Source organism: Poecilia formosa, unplaced genomic scaffold (assembly GCF_000485575.1).
Source record: "Poecilia formosa unplaced genomic scaffold, Poecilia_formosa-5.1.2 Scaffold388, whole genome shotgun sequence".
Taxonomy (NCBI): domain Eukaryota; kingdom Metazoa; phylum Chordata; class Actinopteri; order Cyprinodontiformes; family Poeciliidae; genus Poecilia; species Poecilia formosa.
The window spans coordinates 47,231-67,132 of record NW_006800327.1 but is presented as its reverse complement, the minus strand read 5'-3'; the positions used below and the strand labels follow the sequence as shown (position 1 = coordinate 67,132).

The 19,902-nt window shown below is 36.0% G+C and overlaps 1 protein-coding gene across 1 annotated transcript; it reads right to left on the bottom strand.

Moving 5' to 3' along the window:
- Positions 1 to 9,621: 9,621 nt before the first annotated feature.
- Positions 9,622 to 17,698, bottom strand: atpv0e2 (ATPase H+ transporting V0 subunit e2). Its single transcript, XM_007575774.2, has 4 exons — positions 17,471 to 17,698; positions 16,136 to 16,183; positions 12,531 to 12,629; positions 9,622 to 11,195 (listed from the first exon to the last, which is right to left on the bottom strand). The coding sequence occupies exons 1-3, from the start codon at positions 17,572 to 17,574 to the stop codon at positions 12,536 to 12,538; spliced, it is 246 nt and encodes an 81-aa protein (XP_007575836.1). The 5' UTR covers positions 17,575 to 17,698; the 3' UTR covers positions 9,622 to 11,195; positions 12,531 to 12,535.
- Between the last annotated feature and the right edge of the window lie 2,204 nt (positions 17,699 to 19,902).

Here is a 19,902-nt window from a genome sequence, read left to right as displayed (position 1 = left end):
AGTCCCACAGGATCTTAGCTCGGTCATCGGTCAACACCACCTTTGGGGGTGTTCCTTAGTTTGAACTCGGGGCTTCCAGTCCATATTCTGCACAGATGTTCCTGTACACTATGCCCGCCACTTGGTTATGTCGTTCCATGTACGCTTTCCCTGCCAGCATCTTGCACCCTGCTGTTATATATATATATATATATGTATCAAAGGATACAACAGTGGCACCCCTAAGAAAGGGCCCTGAGGGACCTTGACCCCTGTCTTGAAAAATGTTGGCCACTCCACTGGCCCACTTCCCCCACCAAATTCATGTTCAGGTCATATTAAGGTATACAGAATCATGTTCTTCAAGACATAAATGTATATAAGTCTATAAAATTAGAAATGTATTAAAAGGGCAGTATTATGTACTTTCTAAGCATAAAGTGCCATTTTACACCACAATCAAGCAACTTCAGTTGTTCTAAAAATTCTATATACCAAATATACTTTAAAAATGATTTTGTAATTCTAGACTTTGAAATTAGGCCTCTGTCTCTTTAAAAACTGCTGTTCTTTCTGGAACTCCGACTTCAGGAAGTCATCACAACATTGCTCCACTATTAACCCTTTAACAGCATTTATACCACTGTTGCACTGAAAATTAGCTAGTATACTGAGCTCTAGAAGGTGTTTGCTAATTGCTCCTGACTAGTCTGAAGGAGCTGTATACATATGAACTACACTAACCAGGTAATTTTGGTCTAGTTTCCATTGAAAATATCTTGGTACATGTGAAATAGGACAAAAGTGACTCAGAAGGAACTTTTCAGCAAGATATAGGAACTTGTTTTAAGATAATGATTCATTAATATTGATGAAAATACTTTAATTGGAAGATTAGTTCACTAATTACAAGACATTTTTTTCATGTTATAAGTTAAATAGTCTGCCAATGGAGCAATTACTTGAATGAATACAGGCTTAACACACTTTTAATATTATAATCTGTGTTCCTGCCTGTGTTTTAGGTTTATTGATTATATTTTTGATTTTTTTAAGATGTAGCCCAACTTCTAATAATTTTAAAACATAGATGTGAATTTTATAGTGTTGCTTTTTAAGTCAAAACAAAATTGGATGTAAAAATCTATATATTTCATTTTAAATTGTGTCAAACTTTAACCTGAATCAGTGAATGAATTAATAAATGACGTGTCCGATTTGAATAATTATTTGCTTGTTTGGTTGCCAGGGCATTGATCAAAGCTGTCGCTGTCCCCTGAGGTCGTTCATTTTTTGTCATGAACGCGTGAAACTGAACTTCCGGTTTCAGCGACTCACTGGTTCTAACTTGACTTCCTACTCAGCCGGTGAAAACGGATATGGTTTAGATCTACGACACGGAATCGTCACGAGGGCGGGGTCACACGACCCGTGTTTAAGGACACCGAGAGCCGCGAGGCTGCGAACCCGGTGACCTCAGCTGGGCCCGGGGCTGCTTCCGAGCCCGTCCCGCTGGATCCATTTCACCTCCAGACCCGCATTACGTTCACAAGAGGAGCAGAGGCAGCAGGGAATAACAACAGCTAATCCAACAAGTGTTTGTGGGTAACTTTTTTGAGGGTTTTATGAAAAATTAAGAGTTTGTCCTTCATCCTAAAGAAATCCAGGATGGGAAATAAATGACTGTTTTTTTTAATATATGCTCTGAATGATGAGCTGTGTGGCCAGAGGGGAGTAGAGTACCCAAAACTTGTACTAAAGTAACTATTCAACATATTTTTACTCAAGTAAAAGTAAAAAGTAGCCATCAAAGAAATTACTCAAGTGTAAAAAAGGTATTTGGTCAAAAGGCTACTCAAGTACTGAGTAACTGATCAAAAGATAAATTCAAAAAATACAAAGTTATGTGGACATTTTGGTATTTTAAGGGACAAAATGATAAAAATCCATGTAAATTACATAATTACAATGTAACCAAACCAGGCAAAAGAATCCAAATCAGTTTTTTTATATAAAACTTGCAAAATTTTAACAAAACTGCAGATATGTATCTATGTGGTGATTTTGTTTAAGTTAAAACAAGCCTGTCCTTGATTCAATAAAGTTACTCAAAGTGGCTGGAGTATCTATAATTTTACTCAAGTAAGAGAAATAAAATGACTTATGTAAAAGTACAAATTGTAGCGTAGTAAAAATACTCCTAAAAGAATATTTTTTTCAAAAAAGTTACCCAAGTAAATGTAATTAGCTCATTTTTTAAAATTACTATTTCATTTAATTCAGCAAAATCTAAGATGCAGCAACATTTTTATGCACTTCTGGTTAATATAGTACTGATAACATATTTTTACTCAAGTGGAAGTAAAAAGTAGCCATTCGAGAAATTACCCACGTAAGAGTGAAAAAATATTTGGTAAGAAGAATACTTTTTACATTTTATATTAAAAATTACATCATCAGATGGACCAACATACAAAGTTAAATGGAAATGTTGGTATTTTAAGGTTCAAAATGACATTAATGCATACAAGCAACAACAAATAAAACCAGGTAAACATTTGCCAACATGATTAAAAATGAAATTTTTTTACATGCAAAATGAAATGGGTGGAGTAAAATTTACCTTGCACCTGGACGGTGGTGGCAGCATCATGCTGTTGGGACTCTGTTCTTCAGCAGGGAGAGGAAAACTGATGGGAAATTAAAACTGAACTCTGAGCGATCATGGAAGAAAACCGGTCCGAGTCTGCAGAGAACATCTGTTAATTTCTAAACCTAAATCCAACTTACAAGCAGCAACACGACAACAAAGACCAGGAAGCAACTGAACCAGAACTATCAACAGTAGAAAGCAGCGAAGCAAGACGAAAAGCTAATTACAGAGGCTCAGGAAGATCCGGAGAGATGAATCACACTGAATGAACAGCAGCTGCGTAGAATGAAAGACCAAAGAGCTGGGGAAATAGACAGAAATAAGCAATAAAAGAAAAAGAGGGAAATAACTGCCTATACACTGCAAAAACACAAAATTTTTTGTTTGAAAATATCTGAGTGTACCAGGAATAAAACAAACTTAGAAGTAACGTTTCAGCAGTTTGTTTTAAGTCAGTAATTCCTTAATATTGATGAAAAAATATTAGTTCCACTGGCAAATTATTTAACATGCATGGGGAAAAAATGACTTGATAATAGTGGAACAAATATATAAATATTAAAATCAATATTAAGAAATTATTTACTATATCTTACTGAAAAGTTACTTGTAGTTTGTTTTGTCTTATTTCAAGCAAACTGATAACATTTGCAGTAGAAACTAGACAAAAAAAAATACTTGGTAGGATCTTTTTTATCAGTGAAATTTGAAAAAACTACAACAAAGCAGGAATCAGTTAAAACATTTGTACCAGAAAATAAAACCTGAAAATAAAAAATGAGATTATTGTGTTGTGCTTTTTGTAATTTTTCAGATAATTTTTTGTAGCGTTTTTTAAAATAGCTTTCTTCAGGTTATATTTTTCTTTAGATAATTTAATGCTTTTGTTTGTTGTTGTTTATCTGGCTTTTTTTTTGAGCGCTTTGATCAACTGTGTTTTCTTTAAATAAGCTTTATAAATAAAGATTATTTGATCATGACTGGCCTGTAGATACAAGTTGTTTTTCTGAGTCGTTGCACACCAGGAGGAAGACTTAATAAAAGTGAATACCGAAACCTCGCTAACGAGTTTTATCTGTGCTGATTAGTGAAAACGACGGTTATCAGGGAAACACAGCAATAACCCAAAACCTTCTGTTGCAACAGACGAACAGAAATCAGATCATGTTTTTCTGGGATACAGTCTTTATCAGGCGTCTTTACGCGCAGCCACCCAAACCTTATTCTGATATGCATTAGCATTTATTTATCTGGTTTATTTTTTAACATATTTGGAGTCAAGAAAGGAGAGGGGCTGTATTTTATTTTTATTTAGGTACATCATCTCTTGAAGCAAGTTGTGCATTACTTGATGTTTATTAACATAAAAAAATATTGTTAAAGTGAAATAAGTGGGTTGTGTGCAGCTTTTAATTTGCACTACAAAGGAATATGCTTATCAATGCATGAACAAAAAGACAGGAATGGACTAAAGCTTGTAACTGCAGCCTTGCATAATGAAATGTTCCCTATCTAAGGTATAGCCGCTGTTATGTAGGTCAGCTCATATGGCTGCTTGCATAAAGATTGTTAAATCTTGATGCATTCTCAGAGGAAAGTGGGTTGTCAGGGTGGGAGGGCACATTAAGACCCATTCTCTGAATAATTCTAGGTTGTTAGCGTTTATGTGACTGTTACTAGAGACCCATATGTGCAGAACCGGGCTGTTAGGAAGCAGAATTATGTGGTGTCTTTATTATTGCATTGTTTAAAGGGGAAGTATTATGTATTTTCCAGGCACAAGCTGCAATTTTAAAGCTCAAACAGCAGCAGCAGACTGAAAAATTCACAGTGGAGGAAGGAAAGATACCGCAGGTCATTCATACCAATTACCTGTGTAACAACAGGTAATGCAGCATTAATAAATTGTTTTAATTCCTGTACCTCTACCACTATTACTTATGTTATCTCCCATCAGTTACTACTATATTGGCATCGTACTGTACCATAGTTTAAGTTTTTCTTATACATTATTTTACTAGGTGCAATATCACAGCTATATCAAACATGACTTAAAAGAAATTTGACTTTGCAATTTGACGCCTTGAAATTGGGCCTCTGTCCCTTTAAGAAGCTCCTACTCTGACAGCTTCAAGGAGGAGCTTCGCTGAAATATTCAACTCTTTTTGAGAGAAAGAGCTTCGACCCCCCACCCCACACACACCTCCCATATCACCCATAGCAACCTTGTGGTTGCTATGGGAGCAGCCCCATGGTTGCTATGGGAGATTCAAGAATTCCTTAAACATGAAGAATCAAAGCAACAAAGCAAAGCAAATAAAGCTTTGCTTTATTTATTAAGCAAAGCTTTATAAATAAAGATTATTTGATCATGACTGGCCTGTAGACCCTCATCAAGTATATTTTTGATGAGGGAATAACATTATAACATGATAAAATGCTAAAAATAAAAGTCGATTTTACATGAGATCTCCTCCAGCTTCCCCTTTAATTCATCAGTTGAACAGTTTCTGATGATCTTAAAGCTCATGAATGAGGAGATATTTTGAAAACAAAACATTTCAGAAGCCAGTTAGTGAGAATCCATTAAAAAAAAAACACTCATTGCATTCTGATCAGTCTTTGACACCCAGCTCCTTCTGCCAAAATAAATCACTTTACAAGCTTTTTAATTCCTAAATGTGACTGGAGGAACGAGGATTCATATTTCCACAAAGTGCAGCAGCTTCTTTCTAGAAAAATGACTGCGCCTCAGATACGAGCTGAATAAACAGAGTGTGAATCATTCCTGCGTTTTATTTGTATCGGATAGAAGAATCTGGACGGATTAGTCAACCTTCTTCTTTTATGTCAAGGTAATTTAACCGAACTAAAACAAGCAATGCAACGTCAACAGACACAAAACAGGAATTTTACTTTTCTTTCATTTAAATCCTAAAAATAATCCATTTGTAAACCTCATATGTACAAAACAGACATTTAACTTTTTTTTTATATTGCATCCTTGAAGGACAAAATGTTAACTTTTTGAAACAGATTTTTCAAACATCAAATGTCTTGAATCAACTTATTTCCATTACACTGCAAAAACACAAAATCTTACCAAGTGTTTTTAGAAAATATCCTAGTTAACTTGAAATAAGACTAAACTAACTTATAAGTAAACCTTCAACAAGCTATAGGAGCTTGTTGTAAATTAAAATGTATTTGTATTATTGGCAGATTATTTCACTTATAAGGAATTTTGCTTGTTACATATAAAATAATCTGCCAATGCAACTAGTATGTTTTTGTCAGTATTAAGGAATCATTTACTTAAAACCAGCTCCTATATCTTGCTGAAAAGTTACTTGTTACTTTTGTTTCATTTCCAGTGTAGTGAGATATCTGCACTAAAAACTAGATCAAAATTACTTGGTAAGATTTTGTTTTTATAGCGTATAGAAGCAGCTTTTCAGATTTTTGCAGTTGCATTGTTGTAGAATACATTTTAAACCTTTACAAGTCAAATTTTTAGTCCCAGAGTATAAAGTCTACAAAACTCAAACATGTCTGCCTACACATATATACTCATTTGGTTGTAAATTACAATTATTTTAAAGTTTGTCATTTCTTTTACAGCATGTTTATATCGCTTTCTTCTGTTTAGTTTTTTTTTTTCCTTCAGAGAATTCATTGTTTTTGTTTATCTTGGATTTTTTAAGCACTTTGATCAACTCTGGTTGTTTTAAATAAGCTTTAGAAATAATTTGCTCATGACTTTGGTCTGTAATGCAGGAGGGTTTTGTTATTGCATCCTTGAAGGATAAAATTTAAACCTTTTGAAACTACTTTTTAAAACATCAAACTTCGTGAATCAACTTATTTCGATTACAAAAATATAAAAACATTAAGATTTTTGTTACTGCATCCTTGAAGAATAAAATGTAAACTGTTCAAAACTAATTTTTAAAACATTGAATATCATAAATCAGAAAAACAGCTATTAGCTTGGAAAAGACATTTTTAACATTTTTGTTATTGTATCCTTGAGGGATATATTTTAAATCTTTTGAAACTACTTTATAAAACATTTAAGGTCGCAGATCAACTTGTTATAAAAGCAGCTGTTATTAGCTGGAAAAGCAATTTTTTTTAAGTTTCTGTTATTGCGTCCTTCAAGGATATATTTTGAAACTACTTCATGAAATCTTGAGGGTCACAGATCAATTTGTTTTCTTATAAAACCAGCTGCTATTAGAAGGAAAAACCAGAAAAATTGTAATAAAATGACTCAATTGTACGAGACAAAATTCTTTATTGGGGTATTTCACCAACAATGCCACCAATTAACTTCACAATAACACAAGGCTACATACATATCATACATATCCCATTTTCATCAACATTTAGATTTGAGATTTGGTGGATTTTAGTTACCGTGGAGACTCTCAACACGTGATGAAATCCATCTCTTTTTGATACTGCCAGGAGCGTTTAACAGCTGAGTAGTGGGCAGTCATCACCAAAGCTGGAGAGAAGCATCGCAAAAGGAAGAAATCCCACATAGTTGACAAATGGCTGGGCTGCATTCACTGACGGCGCGTTTGGAGGGATTTCGCTGAAGCCTTGGCTGTTCCCTCTGTCAGTTCAGCGAGTTTGGCTGGGTGAGAACGATGCCATTTGGTCTCCTGTGATTCACTGACAATGAAGATGCGACTCTGTCCGTCTGTACGCAAACTGTTGGGTGATGAGTGGGATTGGGAACGTAATCCCAACGAGAAGAGAGACAAAGCCCAAACAACAACAAAAAATCAAGTCGGAGCTGCTTTGTCACTTTCGACAAAACGATGTCCTTTGAGCAAACGAGACGCCGCTTTATGAGATCTGCTGGAGCGAAACTAAAAACTAACATGCATCTTTACAGGAGTAAAAGGGCAGCCTCCCTTGTGTCCTTTCTTCATGCATGCCACATTATAGTCACCTACTAACTCGTTGTACGTGTGCAACCACCACCACAGCTACAGCAAAGGGCTGGGGCAAAGATACAACGCAATTTGGTCTTTCTAAAAAGTAGCTGTATTTTGATTTGGTTTCTTTTTGGCTGAAGCAAAGTGGTTTTGGAGAGGCGGACGGGAAGGGAGGGGTGTTTGAGACCGGGAGACGGGGAGTGGAGGCGGGAAGCGTAGCTGTGGTCGTGGTTGGCAGATGACACGCTTAAAGCTTCAACAGGAGGCAGGTGAGTCCAAAAAATGTCCAACATGCCAGAGGAACGGAGGTACAGTGAAGAGAAAGGGAAGGATGTGGACAGATTGGGGCTGATGCACCCTCCAGGGGGCGCTGTGGCATAAATATGCATTCACCAAGATAAATTGAGGTCTGCAGCTAACGATTACTTTAGTTTTTAATTAATCCATTGATTGTTCTAACAATTAATTGAATGAAGAAAATTTCTGTAGATTTTTCACTGAATCCTTTTCTATACAATATTAGAAATACATTCAAAGATGCAAATAAAGAATTTATTTTTTTTTAAATAAGAAAGTAAACATGTTACTGTCTAAAATGCAACAAAAGCATTCCTTTAGTGGATGCTTGATTATCTGTACCAAAAGACGCATCTGGAGCTAAAAAATACTTCTAACATCTCAGCCTTTTCCTCTTCTTGAGAAAACAGAGCATCTTCAGTCAGAGGTTTCTTCAGCCTCGCTGCACTACAGACTGCTACAAGGGATCTTTCCTGCCAACAGCCATCACCATTTACAATAACTCCTTGAAGAATCTGAATCAATGAGCTACAACATCATTTCATTTTCCTTTGGGATTAATAAAGTATTTTTAATTGAATTGACTTGTCAATACAGTGTATAGTTGAATTAATTGATTAAAAATTGGTTAACAAAAGGTGTTTAATAGGATATTTGTTTTACAAAATTCAAACTGGGTGAAGATAGAACTATGGCACTTGAGTTTTGGGTAAAACATCTTTAATAAAATATTTTTTATATCTTAAAAGCAAAATGTATATATTTTTTGTAGTTTTTTTTTTACTGCTCTGACTGTTGCTCTTTCAGCAAATGACCTTTTTTTGAGTCTCAATGCTTAACGATTAATCAATTACTAAATTAGTTGATTTCAATAATCAATTCATCACAATTAATATGATGAATTCTCCTAAAGAGTGTGCCAATAAATTAGTGCTATTATTTTACCCGTCACTGCATCGTTGCACTGGCAGATTATGACTCACTGCTGGAGAAACTTTCATTATTGTGGCCGTTCATCTCCGATATTAAACATCACCCTTAGCAACACCAGCACTGAACCGATGTCTCTGTCACACACATGTCTGCATTTCATTTCATTGGCACAGGAAGACATGACACCACAGGAGAAAAACACTGGGATTCCTGTAGCGCAAACAATCTGATCGCCATACAGGCCAGGCTGCCATCGCTTTTTCTTAAAAATGTGAAAAAGCCACTTCATGAATGCCACAGCTAGATCTCAGTGCCACATAACACAAACTAAGGATAAGTAATTTACACAACTTCCAATCAAATATTGGAAATATACTGAAAGTTTAGTTAAAGGTCCATGACAGCCTGAGAAAGAGGACAACCCTGTGGTCTTAAAAAAGGCTGATGAGAAGCCAATTTTAAAACTCCCCTTGTCTAACTTGCTGCACCAAATAGCTGTGCTGCGGTGTTAACAGTAGTTTATGTGTGTAATAGAAGAATTGGCAGAGATTCAACTTGGTAGCATTTCTACTTGTGTTCTTTGCTGTTTGTGTTGTTATTCTTGATTTAAGCAGCCATGTTACCTGCAGAGAAAGAAAGAACCGTCTACTTCCTGGACCAACACCTGGAGTGAGATTCACACCAGCCCTGTTTAGTCCGCTTTAACTGAACTCTAGTTTGTTTGCCTGGACAATCTAGTTCATTTGGGAAGGTGTGAATGTGCAATCGAACTCTGATATGGACAAAAAAAAACAAAACAAACTCTGGTCTGCCAAAAACGTAGGTCTCTGTTTGGTTGAAATGAATTCTGGTGAAGTTTGAATCCATATGTGAACACCAAGTGGTCCAAAGACTGCTCCAAAAGCAGGAAACAGACTAAAATATAGGGAATTCTGGGAAAATACAAATAAAAACAAGCAAGTCTATCTTGTTCGCTAAACAAAAAAGCTAACAAACTTGTTTGTTAGCTCGTTATGCTATGAGCCATTTCTATGAGAAATAGCTCATGGTCTTTTAGCAAAGACAAAAGAGGAACTCTACAACAATTAAAATCTCACTCCACTTCGTTTGCATTCACATTTCATAAAGAAGGAAGTAGCATTCAATGTTTTCTTCAAAGGTTTTCATGTCGTTTCCTTCAGTAGTTCTTAGGGCAGCGCCACCACAGGCGAGGGGGGAACAGGTTTTTCAAAGACAGCCCAGTGTGAAAGCAAACCACACCAGCTGAAAAAGTAATGAATGTTGCAATTTAGGTCTCGAATTGAACTGAGTGTACCCGACTATCAGCTGTGAAAATGCCCCTAAAGTGGCATTTTTAGATCATTAAAGAAAAAAATCTTATTCAGAATAAAATCACTAGAGATAAAGTCTATGTAACTTCATACTAAAAGTAAAAAAAAATGATCAAAACCAATCGATTAATCCACCATAACTTAAATGAGAAAACTAGCAGAAACTGCTAAAACCAGATCGCAAACTGCAGACCAACAAGCAGCAATTTCTCCACAACCACGTCTCTGCAGCAGAACCAGACGTTTGTCTTTCCGTAGGCAGGAAATAAGGGTAGCGCTTAATCAAAAGAACCCAAGTGGATCAGGGCTGAATTGGGCGGTGAGGTCACCATGGCAACGTGGACCTCCATGGCGTGGAGCACGGAAAAGAATGTGGGAGGAAGTTTTCGTTTTGAAAATGGAGGGAATCGCTCTCTGCTCGCAGTTTTTGGGAGACTCTTGCGTCAGCAGTTATAAACTCTGCATGCTCACACTGACTCAATCAAACACACACACACACACACACACACACGCACGCACACACTAACAGTTACATCACAAATAATACCAGTTATATAACAAGACCCAATGGACTCTGTGTTGATTACTACAAGCTCACATAAGTGTCCTTGCCCCAAAATAAATACACACTGAAATGCAGGTTTGCCCGACGAGAGAGCAACACACAATCCATAATATAAACAAAGGCTAAATTAAAAGATTGTGCATTTTCAAAAGGTAAAAATAACATCTACTTCTAATGTGTTTTAGTTTTTAGTTTTAGTTTGAGCACAGCACAAAAAAGACAAACAGATTACCTCTGCTTCATTTTTAAAAGACAACCTATAATATTCTTCAAATCTTAGCTCCCAGAGGCTGCAGTGTAATCTAAATATCCTCCAAGTTTATAGAGAAAGCGGATGTTAACTTTTGAGTTGCAAAATGCTTAAAGTCAAGATTTGTATGAATCTTATAATGTTGCAGACCAAGATGTGAGGATGTTGGGAATCAGACGTGATGGTGAAATTAAGTCCAGCAGATCAGCAGGTGGGAATTACAGGAGGCATCCGAGTCCTGGAAGAGAAAGACAAGAAGGTGACAAAATGAGCGACAACATGAAAATAACTTCATTTTTACTGAAATTATAACCAATTAACTAAACAGAAAATTTCTGCTTTAACAAAATGAAAGTAAATCAAATTGACACCCTGCCATTTCTTTGACTATACTGAAGTCAGTTAAGATAATTTTAAGAAGAACATATCAAATGCAGAGACAGCTCCAACCGTTTATCAGGTTTCTCAATACATTCTGGCACAACCGGCTCTTCAAGAACATTTGTGATGTTAATGTGGCCCAAAATGAAAACAAGTTTGATGCCAAGCTGAACGTACTCAGACGCTCAAATTTCTTTAGTCCAATTCAAAATACTAAATAATTTAACTGAGTCTTTTATTTTTTTTATTTTACCTGCTCAACAGTATATTAAACATGGAATAAGTATAAAAAAAATAAATAAAATAAAATAAAATAAAAAAAACACTGCATAAACAAATAATAGTAGGCCTGAAACCTTTTTAAGTTGAATGTTTTTTAGTTTGTTGGTGTGGAAAGTGCAAGTTCCAAAAATGAGACTACTGAAAGAGAAAATTAAAAAAAGAAAGTGTTAATTGTCAACAGCTATTAGCTGGAGGAGCTAATCTGCACTAGGGCCGGACAATGAATCAAAAACAATATGGTAATAGAGACGTGATCAATATCAATACATAATATGTTTGATAGACTTTTCAATAATTTAGCTGGGTTCTGGGGATTTAGGCAGACGCAAGACTTTAGATGCTAAATCTCTCACGGCTGGTTAAACTAGACAGGTGGAATCATTCTACTAACTCACTCACTCTTTGGTTACCTAGCAACTCACTCACCCTTTGGTTACCTAGCAACAACTTAAGTAACTGGCGCAGCAGCAGTTTAAAGTTTTGCCTCATAACTGTTTAACAATAAAAAACAATGATGTGGAGTAAAAAACTGTGATAAAACAGAAAAGGCCATGTCAATAATTGGCAGTATTTCAGATATTTAAAACAAAAAAAATGATTGATATGGACCAATATGAAACGCTTATGTCGTGACACATTTTTCAGCCATATAGTCCAGCCTTAACATGTGTAATAGATACATTAAACCAAACCAAATATACTGTAAATATGTGGGTTTGTAATATATTTCCTGTCAGTGTGAAATATACCTTTTAAGACTCTTAATTTGAAGTGAGAAAGGAAGTAGTGTGCTTCTTGAGTTGCCAGTTGAGCATGTGGTTGTTTTCTAAATTACATTAAAAAGCTGATGGACCCAGAGCAAATGTTGCTGCTGCTTAAACTGAGATCACATGTTTCCCATTGGACTCACCTTGTTTACTCCCAGTAGTACTGCAGATACCATATAGTTTCATTCTTCAGCTGAGGACCAAACAGTGGGTTGGCCTGCGCCAAAATGGCTACTAACCAACTGAGAAAAGAAAGAGAGATCATCAGCGTAGTTTGGTATTCAAAATGTTTTTGTTTCCAGACCAGAGTTCAATTGTATTATGAATGAGAGGATAAGAGTTTTATGCTACCAATGAGTTTGATGGTGAAGTTTCCTTAGCATGTAGTCACGCCAAAGTTAGCAGAAGGTGGCACATCTAGCTCATGGTTTATGTAAAGCTACATTTTTGTTGCCATGCCAACTGCCTAATGGTGCAAAAAGTGTCCCAGTATTGGGACAAAAGTTGGTCACTTCAGCTTCCAACAACTTCAGAAAGAGCGCCAAGCTAACAATTGACATCCTAATTTTCTATTATTGCTTTTTATTTTCATGTAAACTATGTGCTACATTTATGAGCATTCTGATCTGCTGTTACTATATGCAAAAAAAAAAGGTTAAACCAAGTACTAAGTGAATAGCAATGATACTTTTCAGAAGCTTGATATTTCAGCTTAAAACATATTTTTTTGTTAATTTTATATATTATTCAAATTTTCTGAGAAATTGAATTTTGGATTTCCTTTATCTGTTATCCATAATCATCAAAATTACAAGAAATAAAGGAGTAAAATATATTTCACCCAGTAGTAATGAATCTATATAACATACAAGTTTTACTTTCTGAAATTAGTGGCAAAACATATTGAACTTTTTCACAATATTTTGTTTTTTTCTATATACTTGTACATATATAAATATAACATCAGGTATTATTAGATCAGGAAATTAAAGATTTATTTATTTTTTTTGCTTATGTTAAGATATAAAAGTCCATTCCTCTTGCTGGGGATGTTTGTACAGTTCGGTGGAGCAAAAGTAATCTAGCTAGTAAGTGACGGACCTTATTCTCATTATTTAAACTTTGTCCATGTAACATAATAACTAATTTATTTTTTTTTACCTTAGCTGGTAGGATTTTTAAGTCCCTAGAACTTACAAAAAACATACATTTGATTATTTTTTGCAATTACAGCATCAGAAACCCAGAAACCAAATTGACATCCTGTCAACTTCCTAACTGCAGTGTCAACTTTACTCCAACAGGGGGCGTGCTCATTTGTAGGTAGGAGAATTAGGTGATGTGACACTGAATCTTACAAAACTACTCTAGACCTACACCTGTTACAGTGATGATAATAAAACACAGCAGTGTTATTTATATACAAGGAGATATTAGAAAACATATTTTTAAATCATAACACGGTTTAGCGTTAGCCACATTCATCCTCTGTTGGACCCATGATTTCTGCTCCATACTGAGATGGTTTGGATGGTTAATGATTTGTTAAACCCAACAGATCATTAACCACAGTGGAAACACTTTTTTTTTCACATTGAGCTTTTTTCCCCCCATTAACTCACATTATCTCATTTAGAAAACCTTTGAATTCAGCTGCAGATGCTCACTGGACACTAATGACTTTGCCCAAAATGCCAAAGGTCACAGAGTAATGAAAGCACAGATGAAAAAAAGCGGAAAAAAACCAGACATATCGCAACTGACCTTGTCATCACAATATTTTCCAAGATAATTAAGTTATTGAGTTTCGTTAAAGTTAACTGATCTTATTGATCAACTAATGATTAATTGAAAAGCTGCCATTTTCTTAAAAACCTGATTTTTCTCTCATATCAAGAGGGCCGAAGTCATTCCACAACATGAAGGATTACATTCTCCATAAAATACTGAATTAAAAAAAAAAAAACAACTCAATATTATTTAGTTTCAGCTGTATTAAATACTGGCTGAATAAACAGAAGGTTGCGGGGGTTGGCATCATTAAACTCAGAGCTATTTATAAAATAGAAAACAACAATCTTTGCCGAATAGAAAAATAACAGATGAAAACGTATAAAGTATGTGGAAAAACTCCATTTTACATGTACAGAGAGGCGTTGATACGAGCCCCTGATTATTGTCAACGGGTTTTCAGCCACGATGTTACTATTATGCAAAATACCGTTAGCTTTGTAGCATATCAATATTTTTTGAATGAGAACTTGACGTCGTTCGGCATGCAGTACGGCTTAATGAGCGCTATATAAGGGGAAACTTACGGAGTTTGTCGAGTGTTTATATTTCAAAACAGAACCGCATAAAATGCATTTTGCATCCCACACCGGACTCCGTTTGGATCGTTTCTCCTTCCCGTTCTAGTATGACTCCATCTTTAGTTCTATACAATCAACTGACTCCGCTTCAGGATGACCAGCAGCGCCCTCTGCTGGATGGCGGCCAGATTACATCACTAACAGGAGGTGTAAGCGGTTATTAGTTAATGGATTGGAACGAAATTTAATCTAAATAAACCATTAAACGACCCTTACTCAGAAGTCCATTAACTGCTTGCGTCCCTATCACCTTTGCAATAATTTCTAATACCTTACAGCATTTAACTAAACTCCCCTCAAGAGACATGTAGAAGATCTGCATCATCTTGATGCAAATGCTGAATGATCTACCGTAATCTTCCTCAGAAATTACAGTCAGCTCTGTCTGTCCTCACTCACCAGCCCAGTTTGTTGTCTACAGAGGTATTTATATTCCTCCACTACCTCCCCTGGATTATTTCCCATGATGGACATAATCCAAAATCATCTCTGTTGTTTTGCTCACATTCAGTATAATCTAATGTTCTCACAGCATGTCACATTTCATTCTCCATCCTGTGGCTTACAGGGTTATTTTTCTTATTGTATCCAAATAAAGCTAAACTATTTTAATCCTAACCTTTACCAACCTGCACCTGCTGTTTTCTTCAAGCTACAGATCTCCCTCTAGTGGCGGAAAGATATTATTGCAAGCAGCTCACATCCATTGGCCAAATGATTTGAGGTGAACCAATGTTTTGTTGATTTTAACATTTTTATTTTTCCTATCTTTGACATACTAAAAATAAATTAAAACTATAAGTTTAAGTGGAATATATCCTGAACGACTGTGACCGTCTTGCAACTATCAACATTTTGTTGACTTCGGTTTCTCTCTTTTGCTTTCTGGAAACGGAGCAGATGTTTTTTGGAGATACTTGACCACAACTCTAAAATGTAAATATTCTGCTTGTTTAGACATCTTCTAACTTTAGCCTTACTATAAGTTAAGTCAAATGTATTGTATAATGCATGTCAGTAATAAGGCAGTTCAAAGTGCTTTACATCTCATTATAAAACAGCAATAAATATTACATTTGGTCAAATGCATATCAAATATATTGATCAGTGTTCCAGTTATTATGAATCAAAACAACTCTAGCAGGTAGGTTTTTAGTTTTGATTTAACTATAGTTGGCCATTCAAAATTAGGTCAAATTTAGAAAACATTCATGAACATCAGACCACTCAGCATATTTGTGTCCCTGTGGAAGCTTTTGGCTGTCATACCTGATCACGTATATAAAAATAATGTTTTAAAAATATATATACAACAACACAGATGATTAAATCAGAGCCCAGTTAGCTCTTAAGAAGAATAAAACATCTGTACTCACAACAAGTAACAGCAGACAGCTGTGAGGATGAGACTGGTGACGATCACGCTGTAAAAAAATTAAAACAAAAACATGAATCTCATGTTTCTTTCCAGTATTATCAATAAATGTGTTGCAGGCAGATTTAATATTACAAATATTTAAGATACATCATCACCTCTGAACCAAACCAATTATATCATGAAGATGATGATCAAATTGATGAAACTTTAGAAAGATAAACTATATAAGCTGAAACTGTGGATTAATTTTTGTTTACATAAACATCTGGTGTCATTCTATGGAAGCCTGTTTCTGCCACTCTGATAAAAAATATTCCTCTTTATATTCAGATACTATTTCAATATAATGATACGTATTATTTTTCTCAACACTACACCTTGTGTTTTAGAGTGGAGCTGCAGCAACGGTGACTTGTCTCATGCAGAGGTACTAGCTACTGTATGGAGGATCAATCCTGCCGTAATTAAGAAGAAATAAAGAATTTTACTTATGACAGGATTGGTTCTCCATATTATGAGTAGTACACAAAAATCACTTAATCTGAATTTTCTTCAGATGAAACTGGATTTTTGTCAAAGTGAATGAAATTATAACACTAGTTCGTTCTGACCAAAAATCCAGCAAACATCCAAGACAATAAAATAAAGAATTTACTGGAAAATTATTTAAGCCTCATCAGAAAATGAAATGAGGAAAAATCTGACAGAAAAGTTGTCTAGTCATTTGAAAACAGCTGAAAATAATTCTCACAATCTGAGAATTGAAGAATTTTTCTAACATATTGCCAGAAACACATCAAACAATGAATGCAAAATTGAATCAATAAGCTTGTAAATTTATACAACTGAAAACATCTTGTTTTATTTTTTTTTTACATTTATCTAACAGATTGGTGCAAAACATGTCGCATTAAGTGTATAACATTTGTTTGGAATGCTGTTTTCATGCTGTTAATATTTTAAACAAACATAAAAGACAGGTATTTCAACACACTTTTGATAGTCAGCGTAAATAAGTGAAACTGCAACAGGAAACAATAATAAATGAATGTTTTCATTAATGTTGGCATGATTTGACCGCTGAACGGAAGAGATGACGGCGCTGGGACAGTGTGTGTCTGTATGGATGCAGGGATGATGGAGGGATTATCCTTGATGACGCCAGGCCTCTATCACGATTTAAGCGAAACTCTAATTCATTTCTAAACACACTAACACAGCAAAATCACATGTTCTGGAGGAAACGATTTCAATAAAACGACTGCAGGCTTCCTAATGTTTAAAATTGAAGAGAATTTATTAAAGGATTCAGCCAATTGGAGAAGCCACCTACCCGCGGTTGGGTCCTTTCGGCACTAAAAATGGAGCCACGACCCCCACCAGAGCCCATAACGTGGTGAAGCAGATCATCGGCAGGGCCAGAGAGTGAGACACCATGGCTGCAGTCGGGAAAAGCCGCAGAAATGGGAAAAATTATCGGTTTGTCTTCGAAAAGAAGCGCATCAATGGCTACAGTCAGTCCGTTGCACTGTTCCCGCCCACTCCCGGAGAGGTGGCGTGTGATTGGTCCAAAGCCCAAAGGCGGCTGCGTTTGATTGGTGGAGCTCCCTGTCTTTCAGTATTACAGCAGATGGCGTTAAATAGAGCTCTGCTCCCATAGATTAATACTGTTTGTGTTATTGTAATGTCTGGTGCTGATGTTAGAGCAGAAAACCTATACATTTTCTGTAGAAATATATGATAATTAGAAAAATCCATTTAGAAACGAACATCATTGTTATTTTAATAATAAATTAATAAATAATATTATTAGTTTTTTTTCTTGTGAATCGTCCTGGAGTGTCCGAAAAAGCGCTAAAAAGTTTTATATATCATTATTATTAGCATTATTTTCTTTGCAGCAATTATTTATTGAGCAATAAGCAAATTTAAAATCAAAATATTTTTTTTACTCCACTTAGAAATGTAAAACACAGAGATGCACTGGTTTTATTACAAAACCTGCTCTTGAAATTTAAGTACAATTTTTACTGGTCTTTCACTTTTTGTTCAGAATCACACTATATACCATATCCAAGTGGGCATTGCTATATATTTATTTATATAAACCTCACCACGGATGTTTTCATAGTGACTGACCACTTCACCAAGCTGGCACATGCTTTCTATTGTCCTGATCGCACAGCTAAACACGTAGCACGGAAACTGTGGGATAACTTCTGCTACAAAGAATACATGAAAGAATACATTCAGATCAAAGTGCCAACTTTTAGAGCGAGTTGATGGCTGTCCTTTTTCTGATCTCCGGTGTAAAAAAGTCCCACACCACAGCCTATCATCCAATGGGAAATGGATCTGCTGAGCTCTTTAACCGTATGTTGGGCAATATGATTAGAACTCTTCCATCACAAGCATCCATCCATGAGACTACTGGATTTCCACCCTTTTATAATGTTAGGCCGAGTTCCCCACCTTCCTGTCAACGTCCTGTTCAAATCTACCCTGAGAGACGACGGTGAAGTCTCTCAGGGTAATTTTCAGGGTTCATGAAACCATGATTGCAGCAGAGAAACATTCAAGTGATGAGCAAAGGTGGCAAGTCAACATATTCAACAAAAGAGTCAAAGGGGTGAAGATTGAAATTGGTTCTCTTAGCAAACAAGGCAGAGAGAGCTCGAAGAAAGCTGGCAGATAGATGGGGAGAAGTGGCCTATAGTGTGGTCAGCAGCGATTTGAAGTCCGCCATCCCATCTCATGTCAAACAAAAGTGGGCCACCATAAATTGTTGCTATGTGTAAACTTCCTGCCAAGTCCTGCCTGACTCATAACTCATATTTTGCTTCGGCTGGAAATGAAGCTGTGGATTTTTCCAGCTAGCACCAAACACAACCTGCCTCTCCTACTGCCTCTTGTACCTCAGATGAGAATGAACACTTGACTTTGCAGAGTAGACCATGTTGTTCAGACTCAGCAGTGGGTCTCCCAGATTCCTCTGATGGATTCACAACATCTGCCCAAAGATCAAGTAGAACCCCCTCACGATGTATATGTCGAAACGTGCGACTCGATCCCGTGAGGGGAGCTATTACTTTTGTTGGCATTTCGAGTAACCATGGCGACATAATTAACGAAAAAACGAGCCAAATTCAACTCAAAGCAAATTCTAACTGACACGGCTTTGTATCAGTTAGGAAAAGACATGGAACTGTGTCTGCCCCTCTGGGCCATACTGAATGGCCCTTTAGAACCACAGTGATGGTGGAACAGTGAGTTACAACAGAGGGCAGAGCTAACATTTCAAAATAACATTTAGAAACACAGAAATAGCACCTTGATGGAACACTTAATACAGACAAGATGGCAGAAGAGCAAAGGAAGTACCATGTGATTCATGAAACCCGATACCCCTTAAGTGACAACCACGTTGGACTGTCAAAATGAGAGCATCACATAACCTCCAAAATAAAAGCCTTCACATTTTTCACAACAGATAATTGCTGTTTTCGCCATTATTTGACTGGTTTAAGCCAACCACTATTACACATGGGATTATTGTGGCCCTTTAAAGTGAAGCTTAATGAAAATTTCAAAAGAAAAGCCTCAATATTCCTCTCAGGTTAGAGCAACGTCTTAGGCAGTGTACCACTATTAGCCTTTACCATAAAATAAGCATTAGCTATTTCCTTCTCTCAAGTTAGTGAGAGAACTAACTTGCATTAACTAACTTGCATGTTAACTAACTTGCATTAACATCGGTCTTTTCCA

Excerpts from the sequence above, each read along its gene's own strand:
- atpv0e2 (XM_007575774.2), bottom strand. The coding sequence starts at position 17,574 with ATGGTGTCTCACTCTCTGGCCCTGCCGATGATCTGCTTCACCACGTTA. Across the intron at positions 16,184-17,470 it reads CCGAAAGGACCCAACCGCGG|CGTGATCGTCACCAGTCTCA; the intron begins GTAGGTGGCTTC and ends ATTTTTTTACAG. Across the intron at positions 12,630-16,135 it reads GCTGTCTGCTGTTACTTGTT|TTGGTTAGTAGCCATTTTGG; the intron begins GTGAGTACAGAT and ends TTCTTTTCTCAG.